Raw genomic sequence first — 20536 nt, forward strand, 5'->3', positions numbered from 1 at the left:
ATAAGGCTTTCAAAATTTATCACACGCCGGTCACCTTGCAAGTCCGACTAAAAAAAAAATGGCGACAAACAGTTTGTGTGGGTCTTGCAGTCAACGCACTACGTCACTCAATACTGTCACGTGATGTCGGTCTAAACTCATAAACATCAATCTTGTTATTCCTTGGTGTCTAATGTTTACAGCACTTTAATCGTCCTGTCATTTTATTATTTGGAGACTTTCCAACGTTGACAGCAAGTCTTCTGAATCACTGTCTCTCCTGTCTTCTGAGGGTGGTTGGAAGTAATGAGGTAGAGGAAGATGGGTAGAGGGGTAGAGGTACGGATTTATCAAAAAAAAAAAAAAAAAACAACAACAAACAAACTAATAAAAAACACCCATCGACCCCTCCCACCACCACCACCACCACCACCAACACCACCAACACCAAATCAGCCCACGTTGCATTAAAAAGGGCAACTTGCAGAAGGTAGCAGGAATGAGTTTATGCACAAGTTCGTGCCTGTGGTACTTCAGTGACGTCACGTCCAGGGTCGTGTGAAAAGCCAGGCCTCGCATGCCTGTGCATCCCATTCAGCGCCACCTGGCTGAACTATCTGTCACTCGTGTTTGAAGCGCCTGGAGCTGGAATGCCGCGCCAATATTTTGCAATCTTTCACAAGTTCTGTCAACACCACAGGTTCATGCGCCAGGACCTGGCGAGTCGTTTGGGGTGACACGAGCGAGAGAGAGTTTGTTTGTTGGGGGGAGACGGGGGAGAGAGAGACAAGGAAAGGAGGGGGGTCGCAGGTGCTTACGTACGACCCAGGTACTAGGATACACGGCGAGGACAGGTGATATGTGAGCTCGAGCCTCGCTTGGAATGGAATGCAAACTTCCTGGTCGTTAGGACACTGACTTATCACTACTGACTGTGCCACTGGCCGGCAATGTGCACAAGCAAACATATATATATATGTTTGTTTGCATATATATGTTTGTTTTGCTTCGAAGATTACGATTTTTTGCTCTCTGCGGGCTAAATAGGAATGGAAGACCAAGGGAAAGGGAGGTAAGGAGAAAATGTAAAAAGTCCAAATAAAAAAAGAGGTGTGTCCATCCCTTCGTGTTACTACTAACCCGCAAACCTGCTGTCGTCGTTAGCGTGGAACGTGATCGTCACCGATGATATCGCCGTCTAGACATCAGATGTCCTTCTCCGTTCTTGGCATTCGCTCTACCTTTAGGTCGACCACCTGCCAGGCCAGGAGTATGTGTGCCAGCAAAAGTTTTTATATAGATGTAGGTGTGTGGTGGCAGATACCCTGATTTTGATATAGGTCTACGGTGCATGCTAATGATAATGATTGTCGAGTGCTGCTCACCCGTTGCCCACAGCGACATGGCCGGTGGAGCATAAAGCCAGCGATCAACGCACCTTCCGCATCGGGACGGGAAGAGGGACGTGAAGACAGGGGACCGAGGACAGGATGAGGACAACACATATGGTGGTGAGAAGGAAAACAGTGGGTGAGGGAGAAAACAGTAGGTAAAGTGAAGGTAGATGATAATGACAAGCAGACGGGGCAAAGACAAACTCAATACACTGAATACAGTATGCGAGGGCGAAAGTAAAAGCTGATGATAAAGACGGTAGATAATGATGAAGGATGTATATCAGCGTACAGACAGTAGGTCAGGGTACAGCAGGCAATGTGAAGACAACAAAATATGTGGATGACAGCACAAGGGCAAAGACTGAGGATAAAACCTATGAACGATGTTACAGACAGAAGGGCATCGTACAGACAAAGGGTAAAGGTCAGGTTTTTTTAAAGTCACGTGATTTGCACTGTTTGGACGACCTGGGAAGATCACCAGTCCCGCTGTTGTCAAACATGTCTTTGTCATAATAAAATAATAAATAAATAATGGCCTTGTCCTGGATGTGTGCATGTACTTTGAGAGCACAATGTCACAAAGTTCCTTTTTCTTTTCAGCCACTCTCCTGCACCCCTTCCCCCTCCCTGCCCCCTCAAACCGTTTTTTTTTTTACCTGCATTGACACCATGAGACGTTGGACATCAGAACCGCAAACTGCTTGAGAAAAACATTTTTTTTAAAGACTTTCTCTCGGAAAACCCTTACCGCCTCACACCCTTGTGACATGTCCGTACACATACCACTTGTGGTTGTCGAAGAAGTAGGTCGGTGGTGTGGCCGGGCGGTCGTTTCTGAGAAAAGCTTGATTGACGAGTCAATAGCCGAAGAGGCGACCTTCGCTTTCCGATCCTTCAAGTGAGATCTGTGCCAAAACAAAGACCTCGGTGTTGTGTGAAGTTGTGTTCAAGTACACCTTGAATTCGGTAAAGGGTCTTCTTAACCGGATGCATCTTGTCCAATATGTAATAATGTCCGGCAACTATTTTTGAAAAATGTGACCGTTGTAAACGATTGCCTGAGTCACATAGTAGGCAAACTGAAGGCCCTCTTGCGGGTCGTTTTTAACAAAAGAAATAGGGACAAACGTCTGAGCAATTGTGGTAAAGGTCTTGCACACCGATTATATAAGAAGTTTTACAAAACTTGGCTAAACCTTCGTCCGAGTTTGCTCGGTTAAGGTCAGCAGCTACAAAGCTGTCACAAAGCAAAGTGTTGTGGGTAACCACACACAATGACAAAGCGTTCCTTTGCCTTCAACTTTATCATTTACATTTTCATTGCCCAAAGGATCCTATTGTCAAACCGCGTTACTTAAAAATATCAAAGAAAGAAAAGGAGGGCGGTGGAATAGAAAAGCAAGGAGAGGAAAGGGTCAGTGGAACTCGTCGAAGTCTCAGCTAAACCAGTATTACTGGACTTCTTGAAGACGATCTTTTTTTCAATTAATTATTAGAACGAGGCTGTACAGCTAACAGCTTCCGGTTTAGCGAATAATAACAATGACTATGTGTCACAGACACCTTCCTACATGTATACGCCTGGACATTTTCTTCACAAAACAACTGTTTTGCATGCCTGTATACATTTAATGACTTTAACTAAATTCATGCTACATTAATTAATAAAAAACAAGATAATTTTAGAAAATGATTTATCATTATACATACATCAGTCAATCTCATATGCTAAGATCTCTGATTGTAATCATAGTCGTAAAAGAAAGTTTTTCTCGGAATGATCATCAAACATAAAAATAATAGAGTTTAAAGTCCAGCACAAGGTCACCTATTGACAGCTACAACAACAAAAATTACTAATAATTATCTACATCTTTAAAAGAATACAAGAAAAAGTCATCATACAAAAAATCCGAAATATATATATAATCGTACCTTCCTAGGAGAACGCATCGTCTCCACTCCCCTCCACGTGCCGTGTCTTCTAGGGAAGTGAAGCGCTGGCCAGCGACAGTTAATTATTGTTTCCCTTTTTCTTTTCCGCTTTCTAAAAAATAAAAACCCCAACCTATTACTCATTCAACAGGTGTGGCTCAGCTACACTCTCTGTGCTAGTTATTTAATCTCATGGCCTCCCTCAGTGGTACTATGTCAGCAGAGTCTGCTACAGTAACAAGGGTCGTGCTAAGGGGGAGGCAGACGATGCATTTAGGGCCCCCCACTTTTGATTAAAATCATGGCGATTGTGGGGTCGAGAGCCCCACACATGCCCGTTCGGGCCTGAGAGTAACAACGATATATAAACAATCAAGAGGTGGTCCATACTGCCCATGAAAGGATGCCACTGTCCAAATGTCAAATGTTTCGGTTTAAGTTCTTTTTTTTTCTCTTGAGCAGGCACGTGTATCGAAAGAGCAAGACAAGTGGTGAGCGACTCTCATTCATGCTATTGGCTGTTCAGACAAAAGGTTCAATTCAATTCAGCATTTAAACACTTCATTTTTGATCTCCATGTTTATATGCGTATCATACTATTTATCACTCCACAAGAAAATTTCCGACTAATGAAGCTTGTGTTCTAAGTAGGTAAAGGTTTGGTTAATAGTGCAACAAAGCAACACATTTACGGTAATTTTCGACATCAAAAGTCTCGTTCAACTCCATCTTCGCGCTATCTTCCGGAAGTCTGGTGGTGGGCTGCTCGCCGAGACTAACAGCGGAGAACGTCGAGGCTAAGCCTTGGTCTCGGCAGACAGACAGCAGTCCACCTACACACGTCCCTGGCGAAACCTTCCAGCGCATCACATGTTCCGAGGTGAAGGTGGAGGCGGTTTAGTGACGATAACAGGTGACAGGTGTTTGCTGGGTCTTTGCCAGCCACCTTGTTCCAAAGAATCTTCTAACGATATGCAAGCAAGGAGGTCGGATGCACGGCGGGTGGGTGATGATGCGCATGGCGGCGGTAAGTGAAGGTGAAGGTCTGTCACGCGCGGTCTTGAGTGAAGGAGAGGGGGAGGAAGTGAATGGCAATGTATAGGGGGAGTGAGTGGTTGGACGTACGAGCTATTTAGCTATCTATATAGCTACCTAGATTCAACTGTGTCGCCTTCTTCAAGACTCCGTTAGTGGAAGCTACTACTGTTGTCTGCTGCTCTCGGTAAAGACATAACTTGATACAACTCCAGCTGTTGTTTAACTGTCTTGTGTAAGTATATGTTCTCCACACAAACAAACACACACACCACATAAGCACAACACGCAAGCACACTCGCACCACGCGCATACCGAGCAGAGCTCCGTTCACTCGCTCACGTGTGTCGCCATCTGTTGCTTGTCTCCTGCTGACCTCAGTTGATGACCCCAAAACTGCATTTACCTGTTTTTCTCCGTCTTCACCGAATGATGGCCAAGAAGCTTGAACGCATCTGACCTGAATGTATTCACGCCGGCAGGAAATACACTCCGGCAGCCTCGAGATTAAAAACCGGGGTAGCTACCCGCAGGTCACCGTGTTACCTCCACTCCCTGAGCAGACAGGGACGCAGCATGGGGGGCAGGTGTGTGCATGCATGTGTGGGAATGAAAGGGTCTGCTCTCCGACCCGAGACGCTGCTGAAAAACATGTATTTACAGGTAACATGACATCCTGGTTGGGCTACGTGCAAGAAGACTGTGCACCCGTAATTATCTACCCCTCGCGACTGCCACCCTACCAACCAGTTTTGAAGGGTTTTTTTTTGTGCTGTCTTCTTTAGCTCTCAAAATAGTGTCTTAGCAGACGACTGCATTCATTGAGACGGAGTCTCATGCTACTGTCAACCCGATTTCCAAAAGTTTGAAAATGTTCACAAAGATATATTGTCGAGGTTACATACACGCGCTCGATAAACGTCCAAAAACATTATGTCAGCGAGGACTACATGCCAGGAAAGCTTGTTGGCTAAGTTTGAACAGAAACATCATGTTAGCGAGGACTATGTTCTAGGAAAACTAGTTGGCTAGGTTTGTACAAAAACATTATGAAAAACATGTGAAGACATAAAAAACTAACAAGTTCTGTACATAAGAACAACTTGTAGAACCATCACACTAGCTGGATATGCACACACAGTCTGTATAACATAGTCTTTCGTACACCAGCACTCCTTCTGTCTGTCTTCCTTATGTGAAGCTTCGGATGATATGAACACCAGAGGCCAGCTCTGCTGTTGGGGTCACGTGGATCTGAGGACGACTGCATAATAAAGTTACATTATCTCTCCCTGTCACAAAGCAAACTCTATCATGTTTGCCACAGCTAACCTCATTCCTGAGAAAACATTGCATCATCTTGACATCAGGTAGTGAATGGCAGGTAGTGGAATATTTTATTCTTAATCTCTGGCACCGGGTGTGCAGGGAACTTCAGGTGTCTGTCCTGTTGTGTTCTCTGCGAACTCTTTCTCCAGGGGACTGGAAATCGGCAGCGATTCTGTTTTCATTATAGTTGCGTGTAACTAAGTGTGATTAAAGCTTCGAAATATATGGAACTTTGAACTACAGGTCTGTCTCAGATCCCTGTATGATGTTTACATTTCTTGTACAGTGACTGTGTACTGTTATACATTTAAACCGGTTTGCTGTTAGCTACACGCAGCTTTTGCCACTCAGCACACGTGTGTTCCTGTCAGGACTGGGATAATGACTGGAAACAAATAAGGACTATTTGAAATGATATGCAGTACCCGGATATGGAAGAAAGGCAGAATGTTTCACACTTCACCTGTAAAAGACTATGGAAGAACGGAAACAAAAGAGCGAGAGAGAGCGAGAGAGAGAATAAAGCTCCTGTTCTTTCAGACTTTGAAGAATCGGGGATTTAAATCCAAGGAGACGGAGCCTGCTTATCAATTATTCACTTGTGTAGAGTGTGTCAGTGTAGTCGCCACGCTCCCAATGGCAGGCTGCGTGCGCGGGTTGTGAATGACCAAGAAAGTAGTTCTGGGGATGCAGCAGGAGGTCTCAGCCTCGCGCTTGCTGCAGGCTCCACCTGAGTTTAGTGAATGGCGGAGCAGTAAGTGTGTCAATGTCGTACTCCCTCCATGTCCCTCCCTTCACCCCACCTACACCCCCGAACACAACCACCTTTCAACAAAGTCCGTCAGGTGTGGTGGATGATGTGAGGATCATTTTCTTTGCATGTATCACCAATAGTAGAACACTTCTTGGATGTGTCTCAGGATGAAGTCGTCAAAATTATCTGCTTTGTCTTTCCAGACCTGTGAACTTTGATCTTACACTAGCCTCCCTCTACTTTTTTCATATTCTACAACATCTGCAACCACTGTCATTCATCACGGATATCTTCTATAACGACTACCGGGAATCTTCAATACGGTCTCTTGCCTCCGATACTTTCAAGTCTGCCGTCAACTACTTTCTCTCTCTCTTGAGGAAGCGGGATCTTGACCTTTTGAACCCAGGAATTATCGTCCTTTTGCAAATGTCTTTCTTGTCTAAACTTTTTAGAAAAGACTTAACAACAACAATGACAAAAACAACAGCAACAACAAAATGTGTTATTTCATAAACCCCTTATGAAATATTTCAACTAAATGTTTTGAATATTTCGACAAAATAAGCACATCTTATGCCTGAAATATTCAAAACATTTACTTGAAATATTTCACTCATAAAATGTTCTTATTTTCTTGATAACTATTTATTATTGGGTCAAATTGACTGAACTTGGGTAGGGAGCAGGTTAATTCATGAGCCACTAAGTAACTAAAGTTACCTAACAGGGATTGCGGGAATTCTCGAAAAAAGCGTATCGTGCAATTCTGGATCAGAGGGTGAGGCGGAAAACTTACAATTAAAACAAAAACATTTAAAAATATGTAAATCATGCATGAATGGAAAGTCAAATTTATTCGCCTTGATATTTGAAAATAAATGAATAGCGAAGAAATCGGAAAGAGTGCAACATTGATTACAAAGTTTAATCTCATTCTGAATGGAATCAACCACTTAATGGCGGTCACACTGTCATGTCCGATAAAACATGGATTTGCAAAATGATTTGAGTTCTCGGGTCCATGAATGCGGTGTTTTTAGATGTTGTTTCCGGTTACCCGATCTACCCGTTTCAGTTAGGGTAACAGGATGGGTGAGATTTCTTCATAAATACAACCTTGTCTTCTTCACCCGGGTCAGAATACTTTACTCGATGGTTAAACCCAGGATATCAGAGGTATGTGAGTCCAGCTTGCATCCACCCATCAGAACTTCTAGTCCTCGTCACCTCTGTGCGATGTGGTGTTAAAGCCTCATGTCGTCAGCTGTTTGGTCTGCTTAGGTGCAGCGACCCCTCCCCCCTCCTCGGCCTCAGTCCCCCCCTCTTCCCACCTCCCCCTTGTTGTTCTCCCTCTCCCGCCACCACCTTCAGTCCCTCCGCGATTGCGATGATGAGCTACTGTTAGCAGCAGCGCCGTCCGTGCGCTCAAGGAAGGGCATGACCTCGCTCGTGAAGAACCCTCGTATATTATGACCGGCGGACGACATCAATACCAGCAGACGGTACAGTAGCGACCCCCCACACTTCCTCACATCCCCGTGCCACACCTCTCGCCCCCTGCCTTACCCCAGCACCCCATCCTTCCTTCTGAGCATCGGGACTGTAACAGCTGCCACCGTCTTCAACTTGACACAGCTTCGGTGCATGATGGGTAACGTACTTCGAGAAGGTATTGCGGCGATGGATGCTGGGCTACGACGACGACAAGCGAAGGTGAAGGGAGCTGGGTGGGTAGCTGGAGAGGAAATGTCACATGTCCAGTCTTCTGTCCCTGCATCACTGAGAAAAGAAAAGGGGTAGATCATTGTGGCTTTTCTCGCGTACGAGACAGTAGGTCATCAACACAGTGGATCTGACAATGGTGGTGGTGAGATAAACCTTGGACATGCGCTTGAAGTTCTGATGGGCCCAACCTCCTTGATCGCTCCGTGGTTTGTTTGTTTGTTTGTTTGTTTCAAGCGGCAACAGAAGCTAGACCGTTGCTTTAACATTTACAGAGTTCAGCTGGCGATCAGGCTAAGCTCTAATTGGCTTCTAATTAATGCCACAGTAATCACCTTCAACCGCCATGTCACTCTGAGTGACATCATCAATGCAAGAGGGTCGAGGCCGTCAGGTGAATTACCCTAACATGTGTACAGAAGTGGGTAACGTGAGGGTTGGGGTGGGGAAAACAAGCCCGAAGCTGCGGCAAGTCCGTTTTATTCATTCTGGCCAACTGGTGCTCCTCGAGCAAACACGAAATGCGGTATTAATTTGTTTTCATTCGGAAATAAACGGGCATCATGTCGACCGCATTGTTCAGCTTTATGCCATCTGGCACTCTCAGATTACGAATTCTATTAAAGAAAGATATTCGCTGAAAAGTTGTTCCCCATCGTATTTGTGCTGTTAATTTATTAAAATCAAACGCGCGCGCGTACACACACACACACCCACGCGCGCGCACGCAGCAACAACTGCAAACATATGCATGAAATCCACACTCGAATATACTCAAGCACACACATGCAGGAACGCATCTAAATATACATGTACACCCAAAAGCTTTCATATACACACGTATACTCACACTTGTGTCAACGCAAAAATAAATAAAAAGCGAAATAAAGAGGAGAAAGGGGGTAACAAAGCTTGCAATACAAAATATCTGTAATGATCCTTCTCACGAAATGTCTTTGTCTGCTGACATAAATCATTAACACGGGCTATAAAAGGAGTATAAAAGGACAAGAGGGAAATCAGTCTGGCGATTTGCATTCATGGGTGCGTTCTACCTAGGAGTGGATTGTCCATCTGGATTGCACCTGGGAACTCAACCCTTCATTTCTGTCCATGAGTCAAATGTCAAATTCCTGTCGCAGTGGGTGCGAGTCCTTGGCTAAAAGTGCAGTCAGTCTGTTGATGACAAGCTTGTCCTACATTGTTATTCTTTCCCTCCCAACTACCCCTCCTGATTTTTTTGTTTTGTTTTGTTTAATTTGTGCCGTGTCCTGCTTTGCGATGTTCCCACCCTAGCAAACTAGACCAAACATCATGGTGCTGCCAATCACAGAGTGGAAAAAAGTTCTATGGGTTCATTAAAGGATTTCAGCTTTCTAAAAAAAAGTTCAGGTGGTTATGCACTATTTTAATTACTGTGTTTACACCCAAACATTTCACAAAAGATGTCAAAGGAAATTTTTATCTTCAACAAACTCTCAATCCACTGAACCAAAGTGTGATGCAGAGCACATAGAAGTTATCTCAATTTTTGGTGCAGTTCTCTATCGTAAATATATGACTGGATACCACTTTCGTCTTCGTTAGCCCTGGAGGACTGGCAGATGATGAGCGACTGTGCAGATGACACAGCAGACGTCAGATTACATTAGACGTTGCGGGAGGAGTGAGGAGGGGAGGTAATCTGTATCAGGGGAAGCAAATCTGTGTGGGCTGACCTGATGTGATGTGCTGGTCGAAGAGTAACACGTGACGCTTCTCGATACCCACCGAGCTTCCTCCAGCCCTTTCCCCCCGTGTGATCCTATTTTTAGTTTCTCATCTATGGCGGTAATCCTCATTAGAGCAGTTATAAGGAGGATAGTCGCCCCTGTTTCCCATTTTGCGACACCCGACTTGTTGACAGAAATCGCTTCTTTCTTGAGGATCTGTGGACCGTTGATGTCCATAAATAGAAATGCGGGTAGACCGATGACTTTTACCTGGCCTCGATCACTAGTCATCGATGTAGATGTAGGTTAGTGGCCTGATCACTCTAGCCACCCAGAATTCAAAGGACAAGGATTACCTTGACAGATCACGAAATCTTTCAAGGTCCCGCACACCACTCTAAGCTCAGAAAATAAATATGTGACAGTTACAATCGTATCAACGGAATGTGTTCAATACAAAGGTACAAAGTACGTAAGGTGTTCCGTCTCTGCTTCATAAAAAGTCGCAATATACGCATTTCTGAATTTGGACACTGAGACCAGGACACTCGGTATCATTCCAATTTTAGTATATGTACTACGGGATATATGAAGGTTAGGCAAAAAATATAAATAAATAAAATAAAAACAAGATCGGGAAGGAAAGAAGGGATTAATGTGCACGGAGTTACCTCCCCCTCCCTCATTCACTTCCATAAGGACTGGACCACTGTGAATCTCGAGGACAGGGGTGAGTCACCTTCCCCTGACAGTAATCAGAAGACTTATTGCCAGGCCTTCTGTACAGCTGCTGCTTAGTATTCAAGCTGAGACGATCGACAGTTTGCAAAGTAGATGCACACCCGTCGTGTGTGTGTGTGTGGGGGGGGCACCCACATCCCCTCCACCCCTACAGCTATCCTATAGGCCCCCTCCGTCTTCTTACTCCCTCCGCCCACACACCTATCCTGAATTTATCCCATTTCCGTTATCCTCTCCACCCACACCACTCGTGAAAAGAGTGCAGCAGATCGAACGAGGATCGAGGCCGGGTCACTGTTTATCTACCCGTTATTTACTCTCGTTAGTCCTTCTGTAGCTTTGGAACTTTTCTATACAGGTAATTGAAACCGCATCATACACATCTCCATTGAATGAAAATGAAAGATAAAAACATGAGGTCATGATTTTCAGGCTAGCCTATGGGTGAGGATCATCGTGATGTTGTTGAGGTAGGTCATCACACAGATAACAGCTCGAGATGTAGGTCAGAGAAAAAGAATAAATTAGACATTAACTGTGTAGAGGTTAGTCACAGCAAAGTCGTATTCATGCGTTATCTATCGTTATTATCTCTATTAATACTTTCATTTAGTGTCTGCTCTACTTTCTTAGCCTTATCTTAAAGCACCGGAGTATATTCGAGAAAACTCGATGTTTTTTCCAAGTATTTTATTTTAGCTTCCTGACGAATGGAGGAATAACAGATGGTCTACCAAGGTTGTCCAGAAACTAATTGTAAGGAAAACAATTACCAGCATGGAAAGTAAGAAATGTATGATTTGAAAAGGTAAAAATAATACACTTTAATTTTTAATCTGAAAATAACCTTTATTTTACATTTGGCTGCTTGACAGTGTTGATGGTGAAACCTAAAGTAAAAGTTCAATACTTGACTCTCAATACACCTATACTGTGTTTTCTTTCTACACTTCTAACCCTGTCGTTCACTCTGCTGAAAAGGTGTGAGAGAGGTTCAGGTCTAGACACAGCAAATAGTCCCTCAGCCTTCCAGTAAAATGAAACATAAGTCTTGAAGGTCTCCATGTGTCCACCGATGATGTAACAGTTGTTCGCAAAGGTGCATCTCATCGAGTTAGAAGGAAAAGTAAATCTCTACACCCAAGACAAAAAGTAAGACTCACTAGAACTTTTGGCATGTATCTACATGTTTTGTGGAGCAGCTAGAACTAGGTGACTAGTGTGGTTACTACACACGACCCTGAGATGAACTCTGTGACTGAACAAGACTTTTGCCGACTTTTGGCAGTTGGTGTCGCCCTCGGTCTTTCGAGAGAAGGTTTTGCAGCCGTGATGTAAATAGCATCCTTCGTCCCCCTCCCTTGGAATCCTCGACCCTCGCAGTCCACGATGATATGGATGATATGGAAAGTGACCTCGTTCTTCCTGCTCTTACGGGTGGTGACTTCTGTGACACCTTTGGGGTGAGAGACGGTGATACCCCGCCGCCGGGTCTCTTTGCTGAGTGCAACTGTTCTTCCGTCTGCATCATCTAGTCATCACATTTTATGGCAGCTGTCGGGTAATTAAACCCGATCTGCTTTTATTCATGACAATGATTTTTGACTGGTGCAGGTAGCATCTGAAGTCACTCTGAGACTGGTCGATGACAGTTGAAACTCTCCTGATCGCGCGCCAGATCGTCTTGAAACTATAAAATAAAGTTTTTACATCATAAATATCGTAATAAACATTTTATACCTGTTTTATTGGGGAAAACATTAACAAAGGAGGAATTAATTGCAGCATGAAAAAGCAAACAGCAAGGACATGAAACTGTTAAGAACAAAGGAGAGAAAGTGGAATGGCAGAGAGAAGCAAAAGAGGAACGAATGAATTATGAATGAAATAAGCTGAGGACGCGTAAGAGTTCAAATCAGAAGAAAAAGAATGATAAAAAAAGGAAGAAGAATAGAGATAGTTCAAAATGTCACCTGACATAATTGTACAAAGTAGCAGCATTAACCTCGGCCAGGAAAGATGGCGGTGTCATGTTGCCACAGTGCAAAAATCATTTCCAATCAAACCTCTATGTTTTTCTCTCCTTTTTTTTTTTTTATTCTGTCTTTGTAACCCGTACATGTTGCCGGAGCTCCACCCGTCTGCTGTGAGACTCTGTGTTCTCTAACCGACAAGTGGGTTCACTGAGAGGACAAGATGCAGCGAGGGCCACGCCGCAGGCGATGGGGAAGCGGGGAGGGGGAAGGATGCAGGAAACGTAATCCAGCATTCCTCGCCGCAGTTATGTCCTTGATAAACGAACGGATGGATGACGGACAGCTCGACCGCATCTGACCCCTTACATCATTTCAACGCTTCCGTTCGCCATTGTCTGACCCTCTCGACGATCCCCCCTGTCATCTCTCTTTCTCTCGCACCCTCCTCTCCCACTCCCCCCCCGAGTCACCTCGCTTTGGTGTCGCAGAGAGGTCAAGCAGGTCATGGGGGTCAGGCAGCCGGAGAGATCCGGTCCCTGCGGCAGGTCACAGTGCGGGGAAGTCGTGTGCTCGGTGACAAACGGCGGCCTTGTGTCCCTCGCGACTAGCTTGCCTCCTGCCCTCGGGTCAGACATAACATCCTCGGAGTCTTCCAGCAGTCGACGACTGCAGCCCCTCACTTCCGGAGGACGTATGCTATTGCCTCTGCAGTCAAGTGTGCAGGCGTCCACCATGACTGCTGTCACGTGACAAACGCAGCCAACCAACAGCCGCCAGGTCTCGCAAGTACGATGTGTAAATCTACTGAAAGGATTCGAGTAGTTGTAGAAGTAGAAAAAGGATCCGAAACACCATGTCGGATACGACATCACACGGCACTTCACACAAACCTCTCAGTGTCTATCAGCGAGATACGGGCCGGTATATCCTACCCCTTCCCTCACCCTCTTCCCTATCCCAAACAAACGTCTGCTTTATGTGACATTCATGTCTTGTTCCGACAGCAGTCGGCAGTCCTTTCCTAACAGGATTTTAAAAAAAAATTCTCTCCCCTGAAACACTCTTCTTAACTTCTCTTCTCTGTTTTCAAATGTATATTTTTATTCCACCGAGAACTGTTTTTGTCTATAAAATCAAGGCTGACTGACCGATAACTTTACACTAACAGCTCGTGCCAGCTTATTTCCAGACAAATGCCAAGGTTGGCTTTCGCTGTTTCAGCAACACTGCGATGTAGACAAGCTGGACAGCGATACATCAATGTGGAGTATCGATGTCTCAGAATTGCTCTGTGGTGCCAACCCCGAGGTTAAATGTGTCGGGTGGTGAGGCAACCCTACACCAGTAAGTCTAGGAGACAGCAATCTGGTGTTTGCGGAGAAGAAATAATAAAACCTCTGAGAGAAGAATTGTTTCAACAATTGTGTGAGTGTGCGTGTATCTGTGTGTGTGTTTTATCATTCATTGTTTATACTTGTAATATCGAATTTATAACACCTACTAGTGCATGGTTTAACTTGTTTCTGTGTTCAGTATGACCAACCTTTACCGAAGGTCTTGGCGGAGGACGGGAAAAAGGCTTGAGCTACTGGTGGATCCTCCACACTGGCAGGGACTTCTGCACCTCCATCCCTACATCTCCCCTTCCCTCCCAACTGCACCCCCGCAAAGACTAAAGATCGACTGTACTTTAAAAGTCAGCCCCACTGACAATAAATGCTTCGTAAAAGTACATCACGTGACCTTTGCATACCCATCCTTACCTGACCCGCCATTCTACATTCCGAGCGCAGCCAGGCCCACCATCAGGTGCGCTGTCAAGTGACGCTGACGATTAACGAGTGCCATTGCAAGAAGAATTACAAAAAAAGATTGAGGGCAAGAAAATAATGAGTCCCCCATCCTATCCGCCCCCGTCCTTGTACACGATTGGAAAAAAAAAATGTTTGCGGGCTTCGCGCTTAGTGAGCGACACAAGAATCGCTGAGCTGGAGACTTGTCGTGTTTGTTGGTGGTGTTCGTTCGGAGACATCCGTTTCTTTCAACTCTTGACATGAAAATGAACAATAAACGCGGATTTTTTATTGCTCAGAGGCTAACTTTTAATTTTTGTTTTTGCTGGGTAGGTGGGTGGCTGGGTGGCTGGGTGGCTGGGTGGTAGGGTGGCTGGGTGGCAGGGTGGCTGGGTGGCTGGAGTAACAAAAGAGAACGAAGATAAGACTTTATTATCCTATTTAAATGACTGCAGGAGCAAGCATATATCTTTTTTACAACACACCTTTACCCTCGCATATAGATAACTCTCTCGAACTTTCATCTGCCTTACCCTGCACATGGAGACAAACCCGAGGGCAAATCGTTTTCAAATGAACATGTTCAGTTCTTCATGTCACTAACTCTTTGTTTAAGAGAGAAAAAACTCCTGTTTGATATTCAACACTTGGAATATTAATGTTCTCTCACCTGTGGTCAGGAAGGAGGCCAAAGTCACAAAACCACGGCCGTTCATAGTGCAAAAGCTCATTTACATAAATATTCGAAATTCATTATCTGTGGCTTTGATGGAAATCAGTTAGCTAGAAATAAGGTGACTGGATGCATGCTTGTTCTTTAAAAAAAAAAAGTTCTAGAGTACAAAGCAATGGCAGCTCCATGGAGTCAGGAGGGAGCCTGTTGTTCAGTTGATCACACCCGCTAAGTGTTTGAGCTCTGGTTCGTGTTCCACTGCGGCTATCTTTGAAAACTTTCTCATATTCTCTGATGTGCGCATATACCCATGGCCAGGAAAAGGAGAGAAAACAATTGATTTCAAACATATTAGTGCTGGAAGCGGACACTGCAAATAAAATAATAATAAATAAACATAGAGGTTGAGACCTTGAAATGGGAGCTAGTGATCCTAGGATAATACCCAGAGTTCACTCGATCGGTGCTTTTGATTATTCGTTCACCGCTGGTCGATGGAAACAACACCCCACGTGCAGGAATGATATATGACGGGGGAAATAGGTATAAAAATTAAAAAATAAGAAAAAAGAAAAAATTGTGAACAGTATAACGATTAAAATCTGGCTTTTTCTGCTTGTTCTCCATTTTTTCCGGAGTTTGTTGTTAATGGTTGGCATCCTCACTTCGGGTGTGAAAGTTTTGTGAACCCACCGCTGTACCTGTCATCTCGTCAAATTGCAAGACAGGAAGAAGGGCGACGATGATGGAGTGGGGTGGTTGGGGGAGTCGTGGGATGGGTGGGTAGGTGGCTGAGGAATTAACGGACGGTTTCACTCCTAAACAGTTCTGTGTTTAGGTGTGTTTGGATGTGTCGGTGTCATGAACCAGCCTGGTTCAAGGCCAGAAAACAGTGTCGGACTAGTAATAGAAACATTAAAGAGGGGCAGTTGGTACCCTGAGGCGATACAGGCTGCGGGTGGACAATAGGGGTAAAGATGTTATCTCCCTTTGGGGTAGCAGAGCCTGGAAATCGAGGCCGCTTACGAAACGGGGGCCGCAGGCATCACTTCACGGGTACATTAATTGACGGGCGCTAATGGAAAGGCCCGTACACTCGGCCATGGGAACAGAGTTTGTTTTCTTTACCACCGACTGGACACCGCTGCCGAATAGGGGAGCTAGACTTAGCGTCGCGACAGTCGGGGGTGCGTGGGAGCCGACCGTGGGAAGATGAGCGGTGGATAGACGATGGGTACCCCGAGTATAGCGCGATGTGGTGTACTCCCTATAGTCAGAGTTCGATAGCGTCAGAACTAGTTCGATAGAATTGACAGGGGCCACGTGGCCCGGTAGTATATAAGCTAGAACCGAAGTGTGGTCGAGGCTTTTTCCCTCGTGTTCCAGCAGAGACGTAGTCTCTGAGTGATAGTCAGTCGCAGGCAGCAGGTCTGAAATAGGGAAGCCCGTTCAGTCAGAACGTATCACTACCTGCTGGCACTTGTGATCTGGTGGAGTAGAGAGGAGAGTGTGCGCTGTAACCAAGGATTGATTCCCCCAACGACAAGTGAGGGAGTTTACTGAGTCCGGCAGCAAGACGTGCGAGGCAGCGGCTGGAAGACACCACCGTGCCACCGGTCCAGTGTGGTCATCTACAGAACAGCCTACAGTCATCTCTACTGCGAGAATCGTCGCTGCACCCATTGCCTGGGGCAATTGTGGTGGGACAGTGACAAGAAGTCTGGAAGACCGGGTGCATGCAGGCAGCTGCACCCATCTTCAGGAAACAGCGACTTCCAGTTCAGAAGTCAGCGCTACTACGAGTATCGTCGCTGCATCCGTTGCCTGGGGCAACCGTGGTGGGACAGTGACAAGGAATCGCCTAGAAGCCCAGGGGTACGCAGCCAGCTACACCCAGCTTTAGGAAGCAACAAGCGAAGCAGTCGAGTGGGACTATCAGTACGATATTATTCCAAGACTGTGAATTGTGTGTCAGGGACGGACCGCGTGTCCGGACCTATGTGCAGATACGTGCAGTTACGTAAGATCAAATTATTTTCTCAATTCATTGTTGTTTAATTGTCTTCATGTCAACCTAATTTGCTTTTGTTTTAATTATAATCTTTTATGTGTACACTGTCTTGTCAGTGAGTGTTTGCGCACGCGGGTGTGACTGCTAGTCAGGACGCGTGCGGACGTGCGTACGGGCGGGAGACTGTGTGTGTGAGGGTGAAAGCCGGGTGGAGCGAGCCAGCTAAAGAGACCCCTTTCCCCTCGGGCGAGTCAGGCCAGCCTTCTCCCAGCCTAGTTACGTCACAAATGGGGGCTCGTCCGGGATTGAATGTCCATTTTAGGTTGACCATTTTGTTTTGACATAGTGCGAGAGTGTGCTGTCTTGCGTCTTGTGTCGTGTCTCTGTTGCTGCTGTGAACACCTTAGATTCTGTGTATATTGATGTATTTTACTATGCTACTACATACTAGCTAACTTGTGTGAGAATCAGAATTGCTTAATTAATTGCTCATTGTGTAATTGCTGATTGGACATCGGTTAACACCGATTGGTGCATTGTAAACAGGTTGCAAGTGCCAGCAAGTAGCTAGAATAGAATAGTTGAACATAGTAGCTATAGAGTTAGAGCTCCAGAGGTAGTTACGATGGATAGGGAATTCTGTCTAACCGACCGAGAAAAGGAAAATGAGTTAAAGGAAGCCGGCGGAGAGCGCGGGCTAGTAGGAGACGATTTATGGCAGTATATAGATAGAAAAATGGACGAATGGAAGCGAGACAAGAAAGAGGAGGAGGATAGAATCAAACGCGAAGAGGCGCGAGAAAGAGAGTACGCGGAACGTGAGAAAGAACGCGAGAGGAGGAGAGCTGAGCGCAAGAGAGAGATAGAAGAACGCGAGAAAGAGCTAGTAATGCGCGAGTTTAGAGAGATGTTAGAAGAAATCTGCGAAGAGAAAGGTAAAACTAGGGAAGAGTCGCGACAGTTTATAGAGTACAATTTAAAGGGCTGTCGCTGGGGACCAATAGCCAAAGAGAGAGAGGAAAAGGCTAGAGTAAAGGAGGAAGAGAGAGTTGGGCGCGAACGTGCGCGAGAGCGGGTCGAAAGCAAGAAGTCTGAAAAGAAAAAGAAAGAGCAAACCAAGCTCGAGAAAGAGCAAGAATTCCTGCGAGAGGTACACCGGTTAGGCGGGGTCAGCTTAGATGATAGCGATCCGGCCGAGGCAGGTACTTACAGGTCAGAGCGCGGGGTGGTGCCCGCGGGTAGCTGTTCTAGGTATGGGGGTACAGGGCATGACCCGAGGTCTTGGCCCCAACAGTCCGACAGGCGGAGGACGTCCGTAGGTGTGAAGTGTTACAGCTGCGGGGTGGTAGGGCACTATTCGCGCAGTTGTCCCCGTGGTTACGAGTTGCGTGATGCTGTAACCACGAGGGGGGAGAAGCTAGCTAGAGAGGCAGATGCTAGCGACGCATACGCTAGTGACAGAAGTGCTACCGAGGTACAGGTTAGCGACGTAGGGTCTGGCAATGCGGTGACCAGCGGCGCGTATACTAGTGGTAGAAATGCTGCTGGTGTTAAGGTTAACGAAGTGAATCCTAGCAAGGAAGAGGCTAGAAGAGTAGAAGCTGGCGAGGAGGCCAGCGGGAAGGAAGGGGTTTTCCAAGGTGTGGAGACTACCCATGAGGGAGGAGGGTTAGGAGGTGTAGAGTTTCCTAATCTCCTCGTGAGCCAAGCCGGGCACAGTCACGCTGTTAGGCAACTGCAGGTACAGGACCAGGGTCTTAGGAAGGCGCGAGAGCTGGTTAGCGGTACTAGGGCATTGCAGGCAGCAGGAAGTGGCGATCGCGAGAGGCGAGTGCCGGTTGGTAGTGCAGATCTGCTGCAGGCGGGCGACAGCGGTCATCGTGAGGTGCGAGCGCCGACTGTCGTTAGGGAACCGCTGCAGACAAGCGACATTGGCAGTCTTGGAGACCAAGTGCCAACTGTCGTGAGAGAGCCGCTGCAGGCGGTTGACAACGGCCATCGTGAGATGCGAGCGCCGATTGTCGTCAGAGAACCACTGCAGGCGGATGACACTGGTAGTCTTGAGGAACAAGTGCCAGCTGTCGTTAGAGAACCGCTGCAGGCGGGTGACACTGGCAGTCTTGAGGAACAAGTGCCAGCTGTCGATAGAGAGCCGTTACAGGCGGGTGACAGCAGCCACCGCGAGAGGCGAGCGCTGACTGTCACCAAAGAACCGCTGCATGAGAGTGACACTGGTGATCTTGAGGAACAAGTGCCAGCTGTCAGAGAAGCAGCGCAGTTGCAGGTAGGAGACAGTGACTGCCCGGGGGCTAGTGTCACTGTCAGGGAGAGCCGTTGCAGGCAAGGGACAGTGGCAGTCCGGAGGGACTAGTGCCAGCTGTCGAGAGCGTACTGCGGCGGGCCAAAGACGACGGTGATCCTGGAGGGCGGGAACCGACTGTCTTGAGAGGCCGTTGCAGGCAGGGGACTCTGGCAATCTGATGACAAGTGCAGCGGTCAACGAAGGAACATTGCCGCCAGGTGACAGTGGCAGTCCGGAGGGACTGGTACCAACTGTCAAGAGCGAGCTGTTGCGGGCCAAAGACGACGGTGATCCTGGAGGGCGGGAACCGACCGTCTTTGAGGTGCCGTTGCAGATAGGGGGCGCTATCAAGCACGGAGAGGGAGTGCTTACTATCCGTTGCGTCCTAGTTATCACCGTAGACGGCGAGCCGGGTCTAGCTGTGAGACCGGCAGTATCGCCTGCGGGCAGGAATGGGGAGGTGGGGGCGACTGTACAGACGGTGGCAGTCAAGGTGAGCTCCACACCCATTGCAGAATGTGCGGAAACCGCCAGAAGTGACCGCACGGCTGAAGCAGTAGGATTTAAGAAGCATGACGAGATGCGTCTGGAGGTGCAGCGGCTGGAGGAAGCCATTCGTCGCAGTCAGGCAGCCTATGAAGAGGCGAGTCGACTAGAGCAAGCAAAGCAGGAAGAGTTGCAAGACTTGCTTCGAGCGATTGCAGACAGAGAGCGGGAACGTGAAGACACCCGAAAGGCTCTGAATCGCTTGCGGAATAAAATTAGGAAGGAGAGAAACAAACTCAACAAGTTAGTGTCTAATGCCAACCTGGGTCGGATCCGGTCAGATCTGGTCAGTAAGCAAGAGCTGGACAGAACAAGTCAGTCACGTCTACAGCACCAGAAGGAGGCCAGCAGTATGTATGCAAACAAGAAGTTTGGTGAGGTGCAGAACCCTATTCGAAGACTAGAGAAGAAGATGGGGGAACGCAACAAGAAGAACGAAATGGCCAAGGCTGTGTCAGCGTTATTAGAGGGAGTGCAGAGGCTCCACAAGGACTCAGCCGAGGTGCAGGCTCTCTTAAGGGAAGAGCAAGCCTGGGATAGAAACACACTGACTGACATCCAGCAACAGTGGGAGCCGAGAAAGCAGCTGCCACGTGAGAATCAAGAGAGGCGGCAGACAGAGGTG

The 20536-nt window shown here is 46.7% G+C and overlaps 1 protein-coding gene and 1 long non-coding RNA gene across 2 annotated transcripts; one reads left to right on the forward strand and one right to left on the reverse strand.

The window, feature by feature from the left end:
- Positions 1 to 11438: 11438 nt before the first annotated feature.
- Positions 11439 to 13043, reverse strand: LOC112559873. Its single transcript, XR_003098424.1, has 2 exons — positions 12584 to 13043; positions 11439 to 12300 (listed from the first exon to the last, which is right to left on the reverse strand). It is a non-coding gene; the product is annotated as an uncharacterized LOC112559873 (long non-coding RNA).
- A 2871-nt stretch (positions 13044 to 15914) lies between these two features.
- On the forward strand, positions 15915 to 19434 carry LOC112559588 (uncharacterized abhydrolase domain-containing protein DDB_G0269086-like). Its single transcript, XM_025230920.1, has one exon. The coding sequence runs from the start codon at positions 17689 to 17691 to the stop codon at positions 19432 to 19434; it is 1746 nt and encodes a 581-aa protein (XP_025086705.1). The 5' UTR covers positions 15915 to 17688.
- Positions 19435 to 20536: the final 1102 nt, after the last annotated feature.

This window comes from Pomacea canaliculata, linkage group LG3 (genome assembly GCF_003073045.1).
Source record: "Pomacea canaliculata isolate SZHN2017 linkage group LG3, ASM307304v1, whole genome shotgun sequence".
Classification (NCBI taxonomy): Eukaryota; Metazoa; Mollusca; class Gastropoda; order Architaenioglossa; family Ampullariidae; genus Pomacea; species Pomacea canaliculata.